This window comes from Podarcis filfolensis (assembly GCF_964270895.1).
Source record: "Podarcis filfolensis genome assembly, chromosome: 1".
NCBI lineage: Eukaryota > Metazoa > Chordata > Lepidosauria > Squamata > Lacertidae > Podarcis > Podarcis filfolensis.
Genome location: NC_139604.1, coordinates 53,922,947 through 53,943,197, shown reverse-complemented (window position 1 = coordinate 53,943,197; position 20,251 = coordinate 53,922,947). Strand labels below are relative to the sequence as shown.

General features: G+C 48.9%; 1 protein-coding gene across 3 annotated transcripts; it reads left to right on the top strand.

Moving 5' to 3' along the window:
* Positions 1 to 1,425: 1,425 nt before the first annotated feature.
* Positions 1,426 to 19,548, top strand: ANKRD13D (ankyrin repeat domain 13D). 3 transcript variants are annotated; one of them, XM_083624037.1, is made up of 16 exons: positions 1,541 to 2,003; positions 3,120 to 3,267; positions 5,826 to 5,961; positions 6,744 to 6,868; positions 7,554 to 7,599; positions 8,310 to 8,453; positions 8,577 to 8,766; positions 9,496 to 9,562; positions 9,709 to 9,790; positions 10,876 to 10,937; positions 11,133 to 11,263; positions 11,537 to 11,694; positions 12,637 to 12,795; positions 13,847 to 14,010; positions 14,532 to 14,611; positions 18,452 to 19,548. In XM_083624037.1, the coding sequence occupies exons 2-16, from the start codon at positions 3,265 to 3,267 to the stop codon at positions 18,729 to 18,731; spliced, it is 1,827 nt and encodes a 608-aa protein (XP_083480163.1). In that variant the 5' UTR covers positions 1,541 to 2,003; positions 3,120 to 3,264; the 3' UTR covers positions 18,732 to 19,548. The 3 variants fall into 3 exon arrangements, with proteins under 3 accessions (XP_083480162.1, XP_083480163.1, XP_083480164.1); XM_083624036.1 differs by lacking the exon at positions 3,120 to 3,267 and having other exon boundaries at positions 1,426 to 2,003; XM_083624038.1 differs by lacking the exons at positions 1,541 to 2,003; positions 3,120 to 3,267 and adding an exon at positions 3,341 to 3,487.
* Positions 19,549 to 20,251: the final 703 nt, after the last annotated feature.

The following is a 20,251-nucleotide window of genomic DNA, read 5'->3' as shown; positions in this document are numbered from 1 at the left end:
TGTAATGGGGAGCTTTTCACAATCTAAAGGAAGCCATGTTGGAGTAAGCTTCCCTGTTGAATTTCTGCCCATCACATAACTCTTAAAAGCCAATGGAACCCCTCTCTGTCAAAAATGGAGAGAAAGACAGGCTGGGGTGTATGACTGGAGGTGCAGGGTTTATGATTCACAGAGCACGTTTCTTGACTCTTGAGAAGGAATAGTAACCTTTCCAAAGGAAAGGTTGCCTTGCTGTTTTAAAGGTGCCTCCTCTACACTTCCTGTGCTACATTTTTCTAGGCCTAGTCATGGAAGGCCTGTTTACTCCATGACAGGTGAAAACAAATTCAGGTTTAACTGGGTGCCAACTACTTTGTTACTTCAACCACTGAACAAGTCTGCAACAAAGCAACACTTCCCCAAGCAGGTAGAGAGCAGGTCCTGCATGTGAAAACCTGAGGGAGCCATTCCTGAAAGACTGTTAGTGCAATAATCATATCCATGTCTACTCAGAATTAAGCGTCACTGAGCTGAATAAGATTTACTCCCAGGGGGTATATTGGATGACCAATACCTGTGACCTAATACCCACTAAACACAGAGGGACTCATTTCTGAATGCACATGTCTAGGAATGTGTTTTTAGAAATGATTTCCCAGTCCTAGATCATTCTGGCTTGAAAGATGCATACACAAAACAACTTTAAATAAAAAGCAGCGGATAGTCCATATTTAGAACTGGTAGGACAGAATTTAATTTCTAGAATGAGTTGTGTGAGGTTCAAGAAACTTGGCTGGAGTCCTGGTTGTTCCTACTCAGTAGAGAAATGTGCACTCTGCATATGCTTAGGTGCACTAGTTTATTGAACTAGCGTAGGAGGCAGCTCCAGGTTTCAGCTCGCCACTAACCAGAAGCCACCCGCAACGCCTCCTGGTGCGATTCTTATTTCCCTGAATAATAAAAGATGCAAGGGGAAGAAGGCTCTCTAACTGAACATGATCCTACATATATCTCTACTCAGAAGTAAACTCGGCAGAGCTTAATAGGCCCCAAACCAATGGATTCAAGTTGCAAGAAAGGAGATATTGACTAAACACGAGGAAGAACCTCCGGACAGTAAAAGGTGTTCGGACTCCAGGTGAGGTGGTAGACTCGCCTTCCTCGGGAGGTTTTTAAGCAGAGCTTGGATGGCCACCAGTCACGTATGATCTAGCTGAGATTCCTGCACTGCAGGGGGATGGACTAGATGACCCTTGGGATCCCTTCCAGTTCCTCTCGGGTGAATGGATATCTGACTGCAGCCTCAGCCTTCCCGTCCGCCCCCAGCAAGCAAGCGGAGCCAAGCCGGCCCAATCGCCTACCCTTCTGGGGACTGCGGACCCCGAGGAGGCCGTGGCTCCTGCTGCCGGGGGCTGCAATTTCGCCTCCGCCCGCTTCCCCTGGCGGCTGACGAGGGAGGCAGGCTGCCCAAGGCGGCCGGCTCCGCTCCCTCCCGCTGCCGGTGGTGACGCAAGGGGTGTTGCCTGTCCTCGACGCCCAGAGCGTGGCCCTCTCGCGTGGGCTGGAGCGGGGAGCGAGCGAGCGAGGCCGGAAAAGTGCCTGGGCCAGCTTTCCGCGCCCCTGCCGCCGCTGTCTCCTCCCTGCGCCCCGCAGGCCCGCCCCTTCTCCCCCAGCCCCGCCGCTCCCTGGCTCTGGGTCGGCCCCGGGAGCCGCAGCGAGCGAACCCCGGCCAGGCCGCGCGTGCGCCCCGCCGTCCCTCCCTCTCCGCCTGCCTGCCTCTCCTCCCGGGAGCGCAGCCGCCGCCACCGTCGCAGCGGGGCCCAGCGCAAAACCGAGCAGGAGGGAAAGCGCCGCCGCCGCCGCCACCCGGAAAGGCCTCGGGCAGAGAGGGATCGGAGCAGAGACCCGGCCGGGCGCGGGGACATGGTGACGGGATGGCCCGCATCACAGACGCCTTCCCCCTGCACCTGCTCGTCTGGCACAACCGGCACCAGGCGCTGGACAGCGAGCTGCGCAAGGGACAGGTACGGGGGAGCCCCTCAACACCCCCCCCAATCTCCTAGGACTCCTTCCTTCCTTAACCCCGCATTCCAGGTCGCCCCTTCCAGCCGGAGTTGGAGATGTGGCAGCCAGGGAGGGGGATGTGATGTGGGATCCTTCCAAGATGGTCCCAGCCCTTCGCTCCCCCCCCACCCGTTGGTAGCCCTGCTGCTGCTGATCCCACTGGGAGGGAGAATGAACAAGGGCCAGATACTGGCACCTAGTATATCTGACTGCTGCTAACCTTAAGGTTTGTTCCATCTGCATCCTGTTAAACCTGCCACATCCAGTTAACCCCCCCCCCTTCCCAGCCACGCCACACACACAAGCAGGAAAACTGCCCAAGGGGCATCTCTTGATCCCCCAGTCGTGATAGCATCATCACCTTTCCCCCACCTTTGTAATGCTCTTGGACCCCTCTCTCCATTCCTTCTCTTTGTACCTCTAGATTGTAACTCTTCCCTCCTCACCCCAGCCGAACTGGTGGTTTCAGAATAACTGTATAGATGTTTGATGATTCTTTTGGGCTGGGAATCCCCAACCTCATAATTCCTCATCAGACTTGGCAGTTGAAGCTTTGAAGCAAACAGCAATCCTCATTTGAGGCCATCTGTTTGGAATCCCAGAATCCACTGCTCCTTCGTCTTAGGCCCCTCATAGTAATTTGGGCACATGAGGGCAAGACACGCGAGGGATCAGCACACTCAGTTGGTTCTGAAGGGTGCCGTGATACTCAGTCCCATAACATCCTCTAGCAATCGAGGCCTAGTGTTTTGTTTTTTGTTTTTTTACAAAAACAACCTTCCTGTGGTGGCTTCATGTTTAGTGCACTGATAGCCACCATTTTGGAAAAGAGAAAAAGGGAGAAAGGCAAAATAATCCTTAAAGATTGATGTGCGTGTGCACAGCTGGTATGGGTCTCTTTTAAAAATTCAATTCAATTATTAGAGCCTCCAAGCAAGTGCCAGCTCTAGCACCCTGTTGCATTGGAGAGGGGAAATTCACAGGGTTTCCTTCCTGCTTGTCCCTATGGACCACAGCTGAGCACTGGACTAGGCTGAGCATCTATTCTTTAAAAAACTCTTGGTTCTCCCACCTAGAGTTAGAACCAAGAGAACAGAGTCATTAGAATACCTGTATGGGAGAAGACTGACAGGAAGAGTTCTGCCTGGCAACTGATTTGGAACTGGGAGAAATGCAGATCAGGGAGCATGGCTTAAAAGAAGACTGGGCTGGAGATAACTGATGGTACCTGAGATAATGATGATTCCCATTTCTTGTTTTGGAAGGGGGAAACGGGGAATGAACTGACTTATAGATCTAGGGGGATGAATTTTGGGAGGATCTCAAAAAGAAAGGAATTTGGGGCAGAGGTTTGGTCAGCCGGATGTTTCTGGAATCTAATTACATAGGGCACTCCGATGATGGCCTTCTCTTGTTGTCAGTCCCTAACAGCTGATACTCAGAGGTATGTTACCTTTGAAGAGGGAGGTTCTATTTAATTTGGTGGCTGAGGCTAGTAGCTGTTGACAGACCTGTCCTCTGTGAATTTATCAAATCCTTTTTGAAACTAACTTAAGCTAGTGGCCATCAACATACCTCACAGCAGTGAATTCCATGAGTTAATTACCCCTTGAGTGACAAAGTATCTGCATTTGCTTTTATCTTGTTTCTAAAAAATCATGGGCAGTCTGGGAAAGGTGGGAGAGAAACGATTCAGAGTATGGCATACAGTGGCATTGCAACAAAAGTTGGGTCAGGGCAGATATTTGGAAGGAAATGGTGTGGAGGGTTTGGGGCTCTGCCTTGTGTTCAATTTGGCTAGGTCACTTGTCTCTCAGTCTCACCAGTTCTCCTTCTGTAAAATGGATGTTGCAGTATCAAATGTGAGGTCAAAGAAGTGGTTTGGTGTGTAGAGCTCATGCTCCACCTTTGCATTGTACTCAGGTTGCAGTCTTGGAGAAAGTCAGGTGTCTCCATCTAGTCCAGCATTCTGTTTCCAGCAGTTGTCAGCCAAATGCATCTGAAAATTTTACAAGCAAGGCCTGAGGTCAACAGTGTTCTGCTGTTGCTTGTATCCAGCAGCTGACATTCAGAGGCAAATTCTTTCTGAATATTGTGGTGCATCCATCAAATTATGACTTTCAGAGTGGGTTTTGGGGTGATGGAGCTTTGAGTGGATGGAGCCTAGGCAAGGAAATGGCTTGGCAGGGTGGGCGGATTTGTAACATCCTGAATTTCTGAAGTTATCGGCTGCTGTGACATCTTTTTTGCAGATGCTTTAGGATGCTCAGCCACCCTGCACATGACTTAACTTGGTGGTAGAAGAAATCACATTCTGACTGTTTTCAAATATACTCTTGTGGTCAACTAGTCTGCAAGTGAAGTGAAAATAGGCCCAGCTTATGTAGAATATAAGAGACCCTGGGCTATTCCAGGTAACACAGAAGGATTCTGGAGCTATGATAGAACCAGCCAGACCTCTCTGCAGCAAGCACTCCCATTGTTGGTGAATTGCTGGTAATCAGCTGTTTAAAAATGTGATTCTTAGCCCCAGTGCTTGAAGCGATTACACTACCCTCAGCATAAGGAAGGTGCCCATGACATCTGCACAAAGCACTACAGCCCTGTCTCCTGATCCATTTTTATTATCCATCCCTCAAAAGCGTATTTACTTGTGGGTTTGTTTGTTTTTTGTTTCTTTTCTTTAATTCATATGCCGTGTACTCTCCTTCTGTAGCACTTGAGTGCACTCTTCTTACAATTAAAAAGAAAACAGGTTGTTTCACAATATAGCTGGGCTAGTCCCTATTCTGTTCTATCATGTGGGGACAAAGGCCTTTGTGGTGAATGGCCCCTTCTAATTGCATCTTGGAACAAGGCGGCATTTGCCATTGCAAAGAAGGTCCTTTCATCAGGAAGCCAAGACACAACATTAATTGATTTCCATACATACTTAGATTTCCCCCCACTTTTCAAGCAATCAAGAGTCTCCCAAAGTGGTTCAAAAACAGAGTCAGGCCCTGCCAGCAGGCTTGCAAACTGAAAAGACGAGACACACAAGGAAAGGGAAGTGGAGTGGGAGAGAGATCAGTCCTTCCAGGCCAGAACAAAGTGGGGAGCTATAAGAGAGGGCATTTATGCTCAGTGGAGGCCAGAGTAGGTAACCTTCCCTTGCTGATGTTCTCACTTGAATAGGAATTGTTGGCTCCAGCTCCTTTGACCAATGGGTGGGGCAAGCGCTTCAAACTTCTCCCTTTTGATTCTACAGTCCCGGGGCGAGTTGGAGCTGAGTAGGAAGGGGGGAGGTGAGTTCCATGTAGCCTGATGGTCCTCTGGCTGGTGGTTGGGGCCAGGTTGGTCCCCTTGCCATGATATTCTTCCTTGGAGGGCAACTGGACTGTAGCCCTAATGTGCTGCCCTTCACTTCTGCAGTCCCATCAAGGCTTTTGAATATCTGAATATCAGCATGTGCAAGCTTAGATTAAGCAACAAGGCCGGCTCTTCTATTCTGGCCAGTGGATATGATACGTCATGGTCCCTTGGGTCGGATATTCTATAGGATATGTGAATTCTATCCTAGTATCCTGGATGTCCTTGTAGGTCAGGGACAGCATTATCTGGGGATGAGCTCTGAGTGAATCTTCCTCTTTTGCAAGAGATACTGGTGCAAGGGCATTAAAACCCTGCTGAGTCCTAGCACTGAAAACTGTTTCCAGGAATGAACCCCAGCACAAAAGCCTCACCCCTTGTTCTCCTGCAAAGGAATGTCCACCTAGCTCATTAATCCTGTGGCTCTTTTGCAGCACGATATTGAGATGCTGGACCCACGAGGCCGAACGCCCCTGGAGCTGGCCGTGTGCCTGGGGAACCTGGAATCCGTCCGGGTGCTGTTGCGACACAATGCCAGTGTGGGCCAGGAGAATGCCAACGGCTGGACAGGTATGAAGGTTAAGTGGACAAGGGGATGTGCCCCATGTTGGTCCGTATCAATTTCTGTCTCCTCTGCTTAAAGCTGGGGTGAGGAACCTGTAGCCCTCCAGTTTTTGTTGCACTTACAACTCCCACGCTGGCTGTAGGCTGATGGGAGATGGAGTCCAACAAAACCTGGAGAGCCACATGTTCATCAGGATCATCAGGCTGCACAATTGTGAAATGCCTTCTGCTTGAGACCTTGCAGTGCTGCCGCCTAACACTGGGCTCAATAACAGTCGTTCATATTGAAGCATCTCCTTATATCCTAGGCAAGGGGGGAAATAGAAGGAATGTGTTAAAAGGGTTGTTGTGAAAGCTGAGCAAGGGAAGACAGCAGTTGAGAAATGAAAGACCTGAGACATGAGGGCTGTGGTTTTGAGTGGTAAGCAACATGAATGAAAGCCAGAACCCAGTGCTTAGGCCAGTACTGGGGTAATATGTGTGTTTTGAAGGCAGAACTCTTCCAGGCACTTTTGTTTAAGGCACCTATCCTTGCTTCTCTGGCTTAAGTTTCTGGAGCCTTGCTTTGCCCTGCCTAGGATGGTAGAAGTTTCCCTGGGAACTGAGCACTGATTGGCATGATACCTGTACCCTTGGCAGCCAGACATGTCCTTTTGGCAGATCAATAGGCTGTCTGCTCCTGGTTGGGAGTGAGGATAGAGGAGAAACTCATTTGGACTTGAGAGATGATGGGCACAGTGAGTGGGGCCAAGAAGCCAAATACTGATTTTTTCCCTCTGCCTCTCTAGTCCTGCAGGAGGCAGTAAGCACAGGGGACCCAGAGATGGTGCAGCTGGTGCTCCAGTATCGTGATTACCAGCGGGCCACACAGCGCCTAGGCGGCATCCCAGAATTGCTCAACAAACTGCGCAGAGTATGTACTGTCAACTCCCAGTCAACTTCAACTTCAACTCCCAGTCCTTGTGTATTTATCAGTGTCTACAGATTTTATTATAGGGTGCCCAACCTGTACTCTTGTCAGGACCCCTGGCAAAGGGAGAAAGAAATCTTGCCAAATCTGCCCTCTCTTAGGATCTTATTGGAATCTCCTTTTCTTTCTAAAACTCTGGTTGTGTTTGTGTTAATTAAAAGCCACAATCCTCTCTCTGTATACTTCTTCCATAGAGCACCAGCATTAAGTCCCTCACTTTTGTGTGGGCACAGAACCATTGCAATTTAACCATTCCTATGTTCTTCTAGTGCATACTTCAAGAAGGGAAACACTCTTGTCCCTCCCACATTCCCTTGCGAAGGGGCTTGGAAGATGAAGCATTTGAACAGCATGGTTTCAAGATGACAATGGTAGCAGTTACTCTGCATCCCAGAAGCATCAACCCTCTTCTCCTCTAAACCCCCTGGGATGCTCAAAAGCACTCTTGGGTTTTCTAGCTAGCAGTTGCTAGATCTAATTGAACTCCCATTGGCAAAGTGTGACTCTTAATAGGATTATGGTCACAGCAAAATGTAGTCCCTTTAGAGAACAGGGATTGGCTGTTCTCGCTGCCCCTTCTCTCACTTGCAGTGCTCTGCCCCCTCACTTTGGTTTTCCATCTCCACAGGCTCCTGATTTCTACGTGGAGATGAAGTGGGAGTTTACCAGCTGGGGTAAGTCAGTGCTTCACTTCTGGGAGTGGTCCACAAAAGCCCGAGCAGGTGATAGGAGAGAGCTATCCAATAAGGGAGCAGTTTGGCCTGGGGAAATGATGCAGCAGAAGAGTTAGCTACTTAGCCCTCCTGAGCTCAGAAAGATAGACGACATTTTGAGGAAGAAGGAAGCATTCTCCTTTCTCTGTGGTGGGTGCCCTGGCTTCACCAAGGAGCAGAATCCATGCTATTGACATGTGGTGTCCTAGTCGTGCTCCAGAGATTAGAAGTGTGACACTCTGAAGGAATGAGGTGATGCCAGGCAGAGAGGGCAAGAAGTACCTCTCAGCCATGAGACTCATTGGGTACTTTGGAGCATGTTGCTGTCTCTCAGTTTGGCCTTCCACACAGAGGCAATGGTGCCTCTCTGAAGGGCTGTAGCTCAGTGGGAGAGCACCTGCTTTTCACACAGAAGATCCCAGGTTCAGTCAGGCATTTCTATGTAGGGCTGGGATAGGCCTCCAATCCTGAAACCCTGGAGAGCTGCTGCTAGTCGATGTAGACGACACAGAAATTGATGGGCCGGTATTAGATGAACCAGTGGACCAGATGGATCAGTATAAGGCAGCTCCCTGTGTTTCTGTGGGTGAGGTACAAATGTGGCAAACAAGTAAATGATGCTAAGCAATGTTCCCTCTCCCTCTGCTCCCTCTCTTCCTCTCCGTCACCAGTGCCCCTGGTCTCCAAGATATGCCCAAGTGACGTGTACCGGGTGTGGAAGCGTGGGGAAAACTTGCGGGTTGACACCACCTTGCTGGGCTTTGAGCACATGACCTGGCAGCGGGGCCGCCGCAGCTACATCTTTAAAGGCGAAGGTCAGAATATCTCTTTTCTGGGGAGATGGGTGCGTGCTTGGCAAGGTGTGGGGGGCTATGATACTGACTGCTTTTCTCTCTGTTGCTCCCCCACCCTCTTTTCTCCTTCCCCTCATTGGCCAGATGAGAATGCTGTGGTGATGGAGGTTGACCACGACAAGCAGGTGGTGTACACTGAAACGTTGTCTCTAGCCTTGCATGAGCCAGAGCTGATGCTGGCTGCCATGCAGCCTTCCGAGGAGCACGTGGCCAGCCGGCTCACTTCGCCCATCGTCTCCACCCACCTGGATACCAAGAACATTGCCTTTGAGCGGTGAGCTGGGGCAGGGGGAAGGGTAGCGTATGGGTCTGTGTGAACCGTGTGCTGCTGCTGTCGCTGGCTGTTAACCCCGATGACTATATGCTGCCTCCAGGATCAGAGACAGCCGCATGCTGCTCAGAACACCGGAATTGTCGGGACAGTAGCGGGAGAGCGCTATTGGCATCACGGTTGCTGGCTTCCCAGAGGCATCTGATTGGTCATTGTGGGAAATGGGATGCTAGACTAGAGGGACTATGGATGTGATCCAGCTGCAGGGCTCTTTTTATGGTACAGGATGAGGCCCATGAGACCAAAGCTGGGAAGGATGAAGCCTGCCCAGGCCCTCGAGCATCAACTAGTTTTGCGAGAAAAGAGGGGGACCAAGGCCCCAGCTTCTACTGCCATAGGTGTCTGCAGCCCTGTTATCCCATATGCCCCATCTCCCCTCAGAGGAGAGACCTCCACTCGCAGCTCCCTAGTCCAAGTCTTTCAAGGTCAGGGTTGGGAGAGGTGAAGGTAGAGGTGTGTGTGTGAGAGAAAGTGACATTTGATGAGATGGTTATCTTTTAGGCTGAAGAGTATGAGGTCATTCCAAGTCTGAAAAGGGTTGGAAGAGATGAAGCTCCATTGTAGCAGTGGTGTTTGAGAAAGTGGTTATCTTTAGGCTGCATTGAGGGGGGGGCAGCTGAGGTCTGCAATGGCAAACTCTATCACTCTTGACCAGAGGGCTTTCCTCTCCAGGAACAAGTCTGGCATCTGGGGCTGGCGCTCTGAGAAGATGGAAAACATCAGCGGCTATGAAGCCAAGGTACAACTCTTCCCCCATTCCTGTTCCTTGTGTGTGTAAATCTGAAAAATTCATCAAAGTTTAGCTTAGCTTCACTGCTTTGAGGAATCAGGGCTTGTGTTGGATGGGACCAGGTGATATCAACGGTCTCTTTGTCCTTTTTCCAGGTTTACAGTGCCAGCAACGTGGAGCTTGTCACCAAAACCCGTACTGAGCACCTGTCAGATCAGGACAAGACACGCAACAAAGGTAAAAGCAGATGTTGAACCGCCTCCAGTTGTGACTCGGTGTGTTGACTCATCCAATGACCCTTCATGCTGCCAGGGATTATTTCACCCTACAACTCCCAGAACTCCGATTAATTGTGTGCTGCACTTGCTGTTTGGCAGTTGCTGCCTGCCCTTTGACCACAAGTGACTTGTCCTCATTAGTCATGAAGTGCTCCTCCCATTTACAGGCTTCACCTGGTGGTTAAGAGAACAAAAATGGCAGCAGTGTATACTGAATATTGGTCTGGTCTATATGTAACGCTCAGCTGAACCATGGCTAAGCAAGAATGAAAAATTGCACAAGTGCACCGAGCAAATATTGCTGCCACTTCATTCCTCCCTGATTCCGCTGCCTAAGAAGCAACAGGATAGATATGGATTTTGGCTGTTGTCCTGTGTAGACAGCTTTCCAAACCACTGGTGGGAGATGCAGAGTAAATGGAGGCCAATGGAAGGCACCCACTTTCATGGAGAAGGAGTCTGAGAAGGAGGATGTCAGGCGGTAGATGGGCTAGCCTTAGCGGCTATGGCAGGTAGAGGAGCCTAGTGATTCCATGGTGCTGGTGGTTCCATGATGCATCTGGCAATCCTTGTGTAGATCTTCCCCTATAATGTAAAAATCATTCAGTTCATGGATATCGGTATCTGTGGTAGTAATAGAGAGGACCTTTTCTGTAGCCACCTACACCCTGCAACTCTGTCGAGAGAGACCCACCTTGACCTCTCCCAGAAGGCCTTTTGCCATAATGCAAAGATCTTCCTTTCTTGGCAGGCATTTGGTCTGTCGAGCTGCTGACCTTAACCTCCCAGGCAGGTCACTTTCTTTTTTAATCTGCTGCCTCTGCCTCTTTTATCTCTTATCAATGACTGTTTTGCTGCATTTTCCTTGGATTTTGTCGTTCTAATGTTACTAGCCGCCTTGAACATTGCTGGGTAAAGGCGCTCTAAAACCATTTCAGATAAATAAAAATAAGATAACGAATAAATTGCACTAAAGTGGTGGAGGTGGTGGTAGGTTCTTTGGAGAAGACTCATTCCCTTAGACATCCTCCTTTTGTCTTCCAGGTTCTAAGACTCCATTCCAGTCCTTCCTGGGAATTGCCCAGCAGCATGCTGCCCAGAATGGGGTGAGTGACCAGGTCAGATCCTGCCCGTATATGGGGAAAGGAGATGCTGGTCCAGCCACACAAATTTAGCCTAGGGGTACATGAGGTGGGGAAGCAGATCACAAGGGGGATATGCCAGAGAAGGGATTGTGTGGCTCCAAAGTGTTGGTGTTCTAGTTCCTGCCCAGATCCAGACCCCGATCCTCACTTTTGCAGGCTCCTGTGCTGCAGTCAGCCAGTCCAACCAACCCAACGTCTATTACCCCTGAGGAATACTTTGACCCCAACTTCAACCTGGAGTCCCGCAATATTGGCCGCCCTATTGAGATGTCCAACAAGGTGCAGAGGTGAGAAGGATGGGGGATACTGCATGGATTGGTGGGGTGGGGTCAGAAATGGAAGAAGATGTCAGGACGTGACAGCTGGCACTTAACTCTTACAAAAGGTACTCATTTTTCCAGAGAAAGGTAAGAAACAAAAGATGGAGGAAATAAAAGCATGTCCCTGCAGATAATTCACCCGTGTAGGGGAGTTGCAGGTCCAGTCTCTCCGTGGGCAGATGTTGGGGGCAGGGAGCTGGAGGAATCTCCAGGAAGACTAACATGCTCCTTGTGTGACAGGTTCAAGGCCACTCTGTGGCTCTGCGAGGACCATCCCCTCTCCCTGGTGGAGCAGGTGACGCCCATAATTGACCTGATGGCTATCAGCAACGCCCACTTTGCCAAGCTGCGTGACTTCATCACCCTCAAGTTACCTCCTGGCTTCCCTGTCAAAATCGGTGAGAGGTGTGAAGCCTGGCTGGTTGGGGGGGGGACATTATCTACTCAGGGTGGGGTGGGGGGCATGGAGACAAGCTGACGGGAGGCAGATCAAGAGGGGAAGAGAGAAAAAGGAAGGCAGAGAATGAAGCTGTGGGGCTACGCCTCTCCAGACATTCTTTCTGTTGTACATCCATAATGATTTGTGCTCATGAAGGTATTGGGGTAGTTCATACACAACCTTGCTTTCAATGTCATTTGTGCCTGCAAAGGTTTCAGAGCGGACATACTGCTTCATTTCAAATTGGTGAAATCCTGTAACGTTTCATACCTCAAATGTTCTTGGGTGAGTGCAAGAGTGCCCCTCCAGAGGGCAATAATGCAATAACTTTGGGGAAGCATCTCAGAACAACTAATAAAGCAGAATGATGTCTGCTATAAATGCACCACCAATGCACTATTATTGCAGAATACACCTACAGAAAAGAAAAACCTAGATCCATCTGCACTTTAAGCAGTATCATACCACTTTGAGCAGGCATGGGTTGTTCCCCCCCAGGAATCCTGGGAACTGTAGTTTGAGGGTTCTATGGATTGTTAAAGAGTTCCCCCTTCTCTTCACAAAGCCAAAATTCTCAGAGTGGTTTAACAATCAGCCCCTCTTCCCAGGGAACTCTGGGAATTGCAGGTCTGTGAAGGGAATAAGGATCTCCTAATAACTCTCAGAACCCTTAACAAATTACAGCTCCCAGAATTCTTGGGGGGGAGCCATGAATTTAAAGCTGTATCATACTATTTTATAGTGCAGTCCCCAATTTGGAGAAACCCCCAGCCTTTGTTGTGGGGAAAGGGATAATGTCCTAGAGAGGGGAGTGGTCATGAGGGAAATAAGTGAGAAGCTTGAAAATAGAGGTTTACCAACCTCCCAACCTTCCTTTCTACATTTTCTTTCTTTTCCCCAGAAATCCCCCTCTTCCACGTGCTGAATGCCCGGATCACTTTTAGTAACTTGTGCGGCTGTGATGAGCCGCTGAGCTCAGTGCGAATCTGTACTCCCACCCACACCCCAGAGAGCACCGAGGAGCCGACTGCTGGGGCAGAGGCAGCCAACAACACCAAAGGTAGGAGGAGCGGGATGGGGTGGGAGCCAGGGTCAGGACTTCCAACAGCTAATCTAAACCTTGGAGCGGGGAGAAGAGTGGAAGAGGTGGAGGATGTTCCCGCAGGCTGGGAGAGGGAGGGAGGCAGCATTAGGGTGCAGTGGCCGTGGGCCCACATTGCAGAACTGGGAGACAACGGGGTTAAGAAGGAGATGTGAAAGTGTAAGATGTCTGAGTGACTGGAAAACGGGTGACTCCTCTGTGGAAGGGAAAGCATGCTTTCTAGAACTGACACATCCTTCTCCATGATCCCGCTACTGACCATCACATTTTAAAAATGGACATATTGGCTCAATATGTTTATCTTCATTTTTTTAAAACATCAAGTCTTTCCGCTTCAAGAATGCTAGCACAGCCATGTTCCTTTTGTTTCCCATTGATGTGCCTGAGAAAGTGGGAGCTATGCCTGCTTGTTGCCACCTTTAGGCTCATGCAGACAACCTGTGTATTCAACTTTTACCCGGATTTGCTTGTGCAAAGCTTACACGGAGGTTAGATTGTATCTGGTTTTTATTGAGCATTCATTCTGATTGGTTTGTGGGCCAGCTATGCCCCAACAAGCATTCGTCCCACATTCATCCTGATTTGCTTGCAGGCTGTTGGTGTGGCTTCCTGTTAGTCATTTGCTCACCCTGCAATTTTCAGTGCACTTCCCTACCCCTTCCCAAACTGCAAAAACGCTGGATTCTTTTTAAAACAGCATTTTTTTGTGCAAGGGCAACAGAGCCCTTCAATCCACTTCAGTTGCGCAAACCTAAATTTCCGGTGCGTGTTGAGTCTCTCCTGCAAAGTAGTGACCATCAGGAGGGACTTTTCGTTAAAGAGGCCCAGCCCATTTGCTGCTTGCCTTAGGCCCTAGGGAGATGTCCTTTGTCCTTTTTAAGAGCCCTTTTCATGGGTGGAGAAAGTGAGGCAAAGATGAAGGGACTGGTCTTCGGTGACACAGGACATTGCAGAAGTTGCGTAGTCCGTTGGCCAGCGTGCTAACCATTGTTCTCCCTTCCTCCCCCAGTGTACCCTTTCCCCTGCGAGGTGGACCCATCAGTTTTTGAGGTGCCCCAGGGCTATACAATGTTGGGCGCAGGTCGTACAGAGCCCATGCGGGACGAGGATGATGACCTGCTCCAGTTCGCCATTCAGCAGAGCCTCTTGGATGCTGGCACAGAGACAGACCAGGTGATTGGGAGGGCAGAAACCTGCCTGCGCTGGGGTGAAAACGGGTCCATTATAGCAGGCAGGCATGACTAACTGGTTCTTGGAGGGAGGGCACATGGTGCCAGGATGCTTGTGCGGGGACCAAGTAGAGGTTGGGTTGAGTGGTGTAGCACACTAACTCCCAGTTGTTGGCACTCAGAGTGGAGATAATTCTTGGCTGCCACATATAAATGTAGCACTGAGTGCTTTGCAAACCTTGATCTCATTAAGGCTTTTACATCCCAGTAGGAACTGGTGATTATATATTTCCTTTTTGCATGTGTGTGTGTGTTTGTGTGAGGGGGTGGAACCTGAGGCCATCAGATTATGGCTTGCCTCAGACCTCCCAGAGAGTCCATGGCTTAACTAAAGCATTATGGCTTATTATTTTAGCATTATTCCAAGTCCAAACCTCAAATTATTACCTGCTACAGCAGGAGCACACACCCATTCTGCCTCTTTGCTATCAGTTTTAGCATATTCATTCTTGTGTGTTACACCAGGTGACCATCTGGGAAGCTCTGACCAACACACGGCCAGGATCCAATCCTCCGTCCTATGATGAGGAGCTACAGCTGGAACGGTGAGTGTTTCCGTAGCAAGAAGAAAGAGGTGGTATTACGGATTCAGTTCTGCAACCTGTACGTTAAGGTGTATTATTTTCTAAAACCTACTTTGTGGTCACTTGGTTCACCCACCAGCAGCAATTCCATCTTAGCTGGATTGAGCTTCAGTCTTGCCAGGCCTCATCCACACCCTCACTGCTTCCAGATACTGTTTCAAGGATTTCACTGCCTCAGTGGGGTTTAAGGAAAAGCAGACAGAACTGAACAGGATCTCCATATCCTCACAGGACCTCTCCCATTGGCTGATTGCAGTGTTCTTCCCCAGCTGTTTTCCTTCATATTCCACTATAAAGCGGGGTGCAGGGCATCTTCCTCGGTCACCTCACATTCCCCTTCTCTCATCCTTTCTTACCAAGCAGAATGGGAATGCCCTCTTGGGGAACATGATGGCAATGAAGGAATTGGGGCGTGCTTGAATTAGCTTCCAGTGCGTCACCCATGAATGGAGTTTGCCTGCTTGTAAGCGATATACCCGTCTGTCTGGGAGATCCCCAGGAATTGGCATAGGTGCTACGAGAAACTGAGCTTGGCATAGTTCAGATTGTAAACACTTTGAAGATGGGTAAAAATCCTCCAGCTCAAGCAGATGCAAATGTATTTGGAGAAATTTCCCCTCTTCAGCCTTCCTAGTTGTGGGTGTTGTGTGGACCTAGCTGGTTTTCCTACCACCTCCTCTCACCTTACTCTCTCATGCATTTGGCCACTCTGCCTAGTATGAAGTGTGATTGTTGATGTGTCACGTGGATCTTCTTCCGCGTGAGGAAAATAAGGCTGTCTTGATGTACAGCTTTATATCCTTCTGGGGGCATGGATGGGGGCTTTTTTGGGAGGCGCTTGTGATATTTCACATTCAGCTGTAAGATTCCTCTGTGGGTTTTTGCAACGGTGCCAGTTCTTATTTCTAATAATAATTTGAAAATCTCTTGAACAATTGCAGTCTGCCAGTGGGTGGAAAGCAAGCACCACCCGCCTTCCGGCACCAATTGGAGAACGATGCCAACAGAACTGAGAAGGCTGAGAGAGCCTGAAGGAAGTTTTTTAGTATGAGTAACCACCCATTGCTCTACAAGCACAGAGCTTCCTTAAAATTCAGCAGTTGAGAGAAGACTCAAGGCACATTTGCACCTATGCTCTCAAGCAGCAGGAATTTACTCCCAGTAGAAATAACAGAATTTCTGAGATAACAGAATTTTAGAATTGTGGGGTTGGAAGGGACCACATGAGTCATCTAGTCCAACCCCCTGCAATGCAGGAATTTAGTTTGTTTCTTCTGTGTTGTCAACACTGCAGTTTAGTTTACTACGATTCAGGCAGTGCAGACAGCCCCTGTGTCTACTCAAACGCTATCTCAGGACCAAATAACATCAGCCATTCTATTAAGGGTTCGTTGGCCTGTGCATCTTCTCATGTGACGTACGCTGTCATCTACTGACAATGCCGTTGTTTACATGGGTCAGACTGCTCAGTTGTGACATGAAGGAATAAACAGGCACAAATCAGACATGAAAATAGTCACAGAAGCCAAGGCAAGAGGAGCATTTCAGTCTCCCAGAACTTATTGAAACAGACCTTGAGGTCCCCTCCTTAAAAGTACAAGCAGACTGCAAAGTTTCAAATGGCAATTCTTGTGTGAGACCGGGCCGGGGGGGTGTTATTTAATTTTTCTTACATTTATATCCCACCTTTCTTCCAGCATACAGATGGTTCCCAGGCGGTCTCCCAGGCACTGACCAGGCTCACACCTTCAGCAAAGAGGTGGCCTTAGGTGCTTTCAGATCACTTCAGCCATTAGCTGAAATTCATTACCAAGTTTGCTGCAGTGAAACTTGGACTTGATGAAGACCAGGAGTGGCTAGTTAACTAACATATTTGTCTTTCTTTTGATCTTTATTTACCTGATTCAGCTTGCTATGCCTAGTCACCCCAGCAGATCCTTGTTGAGAGTCACACCTGCTCTGAGTGGGTCCACCAGATACAATCAAATGAATGTAGTTTTATTTGTGCTCTGGCTAGTGTTGTGGCAAACCTGCTGCTATCTTTTGTATTGCTTGTGGTGGGGAGGTTGGCCTCACCTTGTGGAAAGAAAGGTTCACTCTCTACTTTGTGGGTAGGTTCCCACTTTGGCAGCCACTCCATCTAACAAAATGGGCTTTAGCCCTCAAAAAGTTCATGATGCAAAATGGCCACAGTCTTTACAGTACCACAAGATGCTTTATTCTCATCACTGAAACAGACTACTCATGCAAAATTGCCCTGGCAGTAATCTCTGCAGTAAACGACAGCTGTTTTGAGAGAATTGGTGTGAACATTCCCTGCACTGATCCAGAACTGGTGCAAGCCCTTTGCTGAGATGTAGAGTATAGCAGTGTAGGTAAGAGCACACATAGACTGCATCACGGGAGATCCTTTAGGCTTCTTGTAGGGCATAGAAATGCACAAGGAGTGAAAACCAGGGAACAAACAGGGGGGGGAACCCCTGGGTCATGGTGTGGCCTGTGCAGGCAGTGAGGCGTTTTCTTCACTACAAGCAGTAGCCTCTCCCCCTTTCTCCTACATTTCCTGAGTTGCTGCCCAGCAGGGAACCCACCCACAGTTGTGATGCAACGCAACAATCTGGGGACAACAGAAAGAAAAAACACAAGCCTTTCAAAGGCTAGATGACTGCTGTTTATCCAATCCAGATAAGATGGAAAAGTTGTTGATGGGTAATGCCTATGTCCAGAGAATGCTATTCAGTTTGTTCTGCATAGGATTATACTCTGAAGAATACGGTTTAGGGGGCTTCTACACCCCACTTTCTCACTAGAGGCCCAAGTGGGACAGAGCACCTTGAGACAAGTGCACCAGCTTGTGGCTCTGCCCTGGGCAAGGGGGTAGCCTATACTTTGGGTTTCCATTCCCTGGTACCTTCAAGGCTTGGTTACTGAAATAAATTCTACATGGGAGTACCTTTGAAAACTGCCCAGAAACTGTAATTAATGCAAAATACAACTACTAGACTGTGAAATGGGACCAGGTGTTTCAAACGTATCACCAACATTTAAACAACTGTACTGGCCCCTGGTTCATTTCTGAGAGCAATTTGAAGTGTGGGGCTTGGGGCCTGAAGAGTCCCCTAATCACAAGATGAGCCTTTCCATGAAGTAAGGTCAACTTTGGAGGGTTGAGTATCCCCACCAGCTAAAGCCACAGTGGCCCAAAGGCCTAATTAGGCCCACCAGGGCTTTGAATTTGGCCATGAATTAAGCCTTCCAGGCCATTTTGGGCAAACCAGCTGTCAGGTTATCTCTGATGTAAGATAATGGAAAATGATGTGGAAATGCCCTGGAAAGTGTGAGATAACACTTGCTTTGAGATAACATCATCTAGCCTCCTTGCAGACCTTTAGACAGCAGGGAGATTAGACAAGGTTGGCTAACAAATGGGCATGGATGTTCAGTAAACAGGCCGCTTTGAAGCACCCTCAGTGTGAAAATAGGTGTATTACAACTACACAAAAAGCACTGTTTTTAACCTGTGAACTGTATTGATGCAGAGAGCACCAGAAAGCTATCAGGCACGCTGGGAACCAGACTGAGCCAAAGGCCAGCCCATTTCTTTATTTTTTACTAGCATCCAGCAGGCTCTGGGCAGTTGTGTGGGAACGGAGGAAGCCCAGACTGGGCTTGAGGGTGTTGGGACATATCTGAGAGCAGCTTGAGCAAGCTTGCCTGAACCAGGCCTGAGAAGCATGACCAAGTAGCCATATCTTGCTGCCCTGTTTGCTGATGCCTCCTTCTCGTTCTGTGTCCTCTCAGGGCTATCCAGGAGAGCATGTTCCTTCAGGCGGGGCCAGGCCTGAGCCCAGTGGAGTCTGGAGGTGGCAACGGAGGCGCTCCTCCTCCCGAGAGCAGCCCACCTCTCAGCACCAATGGGGGTGGCTCCTCGGCCTTGCCCCCGCCCTACCCCAGCTTTGACGAGCAGCTGCGCTTGGCCATGGAGCTGTCTTCGAGGGAGCAGGAGGAGAGGGAGCGCCAACGCCGCGAGGAGGACGAGGAGCTGCAGCGCATCCTCCAGCTCTCTCTGACGGAGAAGTAGCGTCCCAGCCTCCCTCAAGCCTCACACCGCCCAGCCTAGCTGTCCTTGCCGTCATTGTATTTTTAACCTCTGGGGTGGGGTGGGGTGGGTTTCATGCTTTGCCCCTTCCCAGTTGAGGGTCAGGCTGGATGTGAGAAGACAGCACCTTCAGCATTTCCTGGGACTCACTCGGTTCCATCCTCTGGTATTATTTCCTGTAAGATTTTTTTAAAAATTTGCTTTATATCCTCAACCTTCACTGAGGAAATGTTTTCTACAGCACAGAGAGGCAGGTTGGAGAAGAGGAGCAGCAACAAATAAGGAGACGGGATGTGGGGCGGGGGGGGGGGGGAGAGACGTTGAGGAAATTTTTATCATCTCGGCATGAGATTTTTCTGAGACTGGTGGTGAATGTGCTGCTTTCTCTTTCCTTGCAAGGGTTTGGGCCTGTTGAGGACGGGACCAAGTTGGGGAAGTGGCAATAGAAGGCGGTGGGGAAGCCTGGAGCTTGATGCGCTGATGTTTTGCGGTGAGACCTGAAACCAGGCTGCCGTGTGGTGAATAATTTTCAGTCCCGCGATTTATTTTCCTCCTCATTGCGAGCTGCTGCTCTCCCTGCCCCCCTTATTTTTAATTTATTTTATTTATATCTCTGAAGATATATACAAGAAGCGGAGTGGGAGGTATGTGGTTATTTTTTTTTTTTAAGAAACTGAACCCAGTGGGTCTAAAGGGAACAGCTGTGCCCACTCCTGAGCGGCTTTCTCCTGTCGTCTGGGAACCAGGCACAGGGGGCTCTGGGCAGCAGGAACTACTAAATAAAACTAAGAAACCAGCATCGCTCTGCTGTGACGTTCTTCCGTTTTCTTCCATCTTGGTCTCGGGTTGCATGGCTGTGACATACAGTAAACATAAAACTTGGCTCCAGAACCTGCTAGGATTTCTGCGGCTCTCCTTATGAAAATTAGGAAACATGCTAATTAGTATACTCACAAAAAACCCTGATAGTTTGAACCATAAAAACATTATACCAGCATTATTTCATTCCTAATGATCCCTAGCATGGGATTCGCCTTTTTCACAGCTGCCACATGAACTGTTGACATCATTTTCACCAAGATATCCACTATGACCACAAGGTCTTTCCTAGGCTGCATACAAACTGCACCCTTAAAGCACGTTCAGAACATATTGTCCCCAGAATTCTGGGCACTGTAGTTTGTTCAATGTGACTGGGAACCATAACCTTCTGAGAGGTGAACTACAGTACCCAGAATACTTTTGAGGGGGAATGTGCTTTGAATGTCCTTTAAAGGTATATAGTGTGTGTGCAGCCCTGGTCAGTCACTGCCAGTTCAGACCCCATTACTATATATGTCAAATGAGGATTTATTTTACTTACTTTGAATTGTGTTTGCTATTTTAAGTTCACCCAGTTTGGAGGAATTCTTTTGGAACTCCTTGCAATCCCTTCTTTTGTTTTGACAACCCAGAACAATTTAGTATCATGAGCAAACTTTGCTCCCTCAATACACTAATGG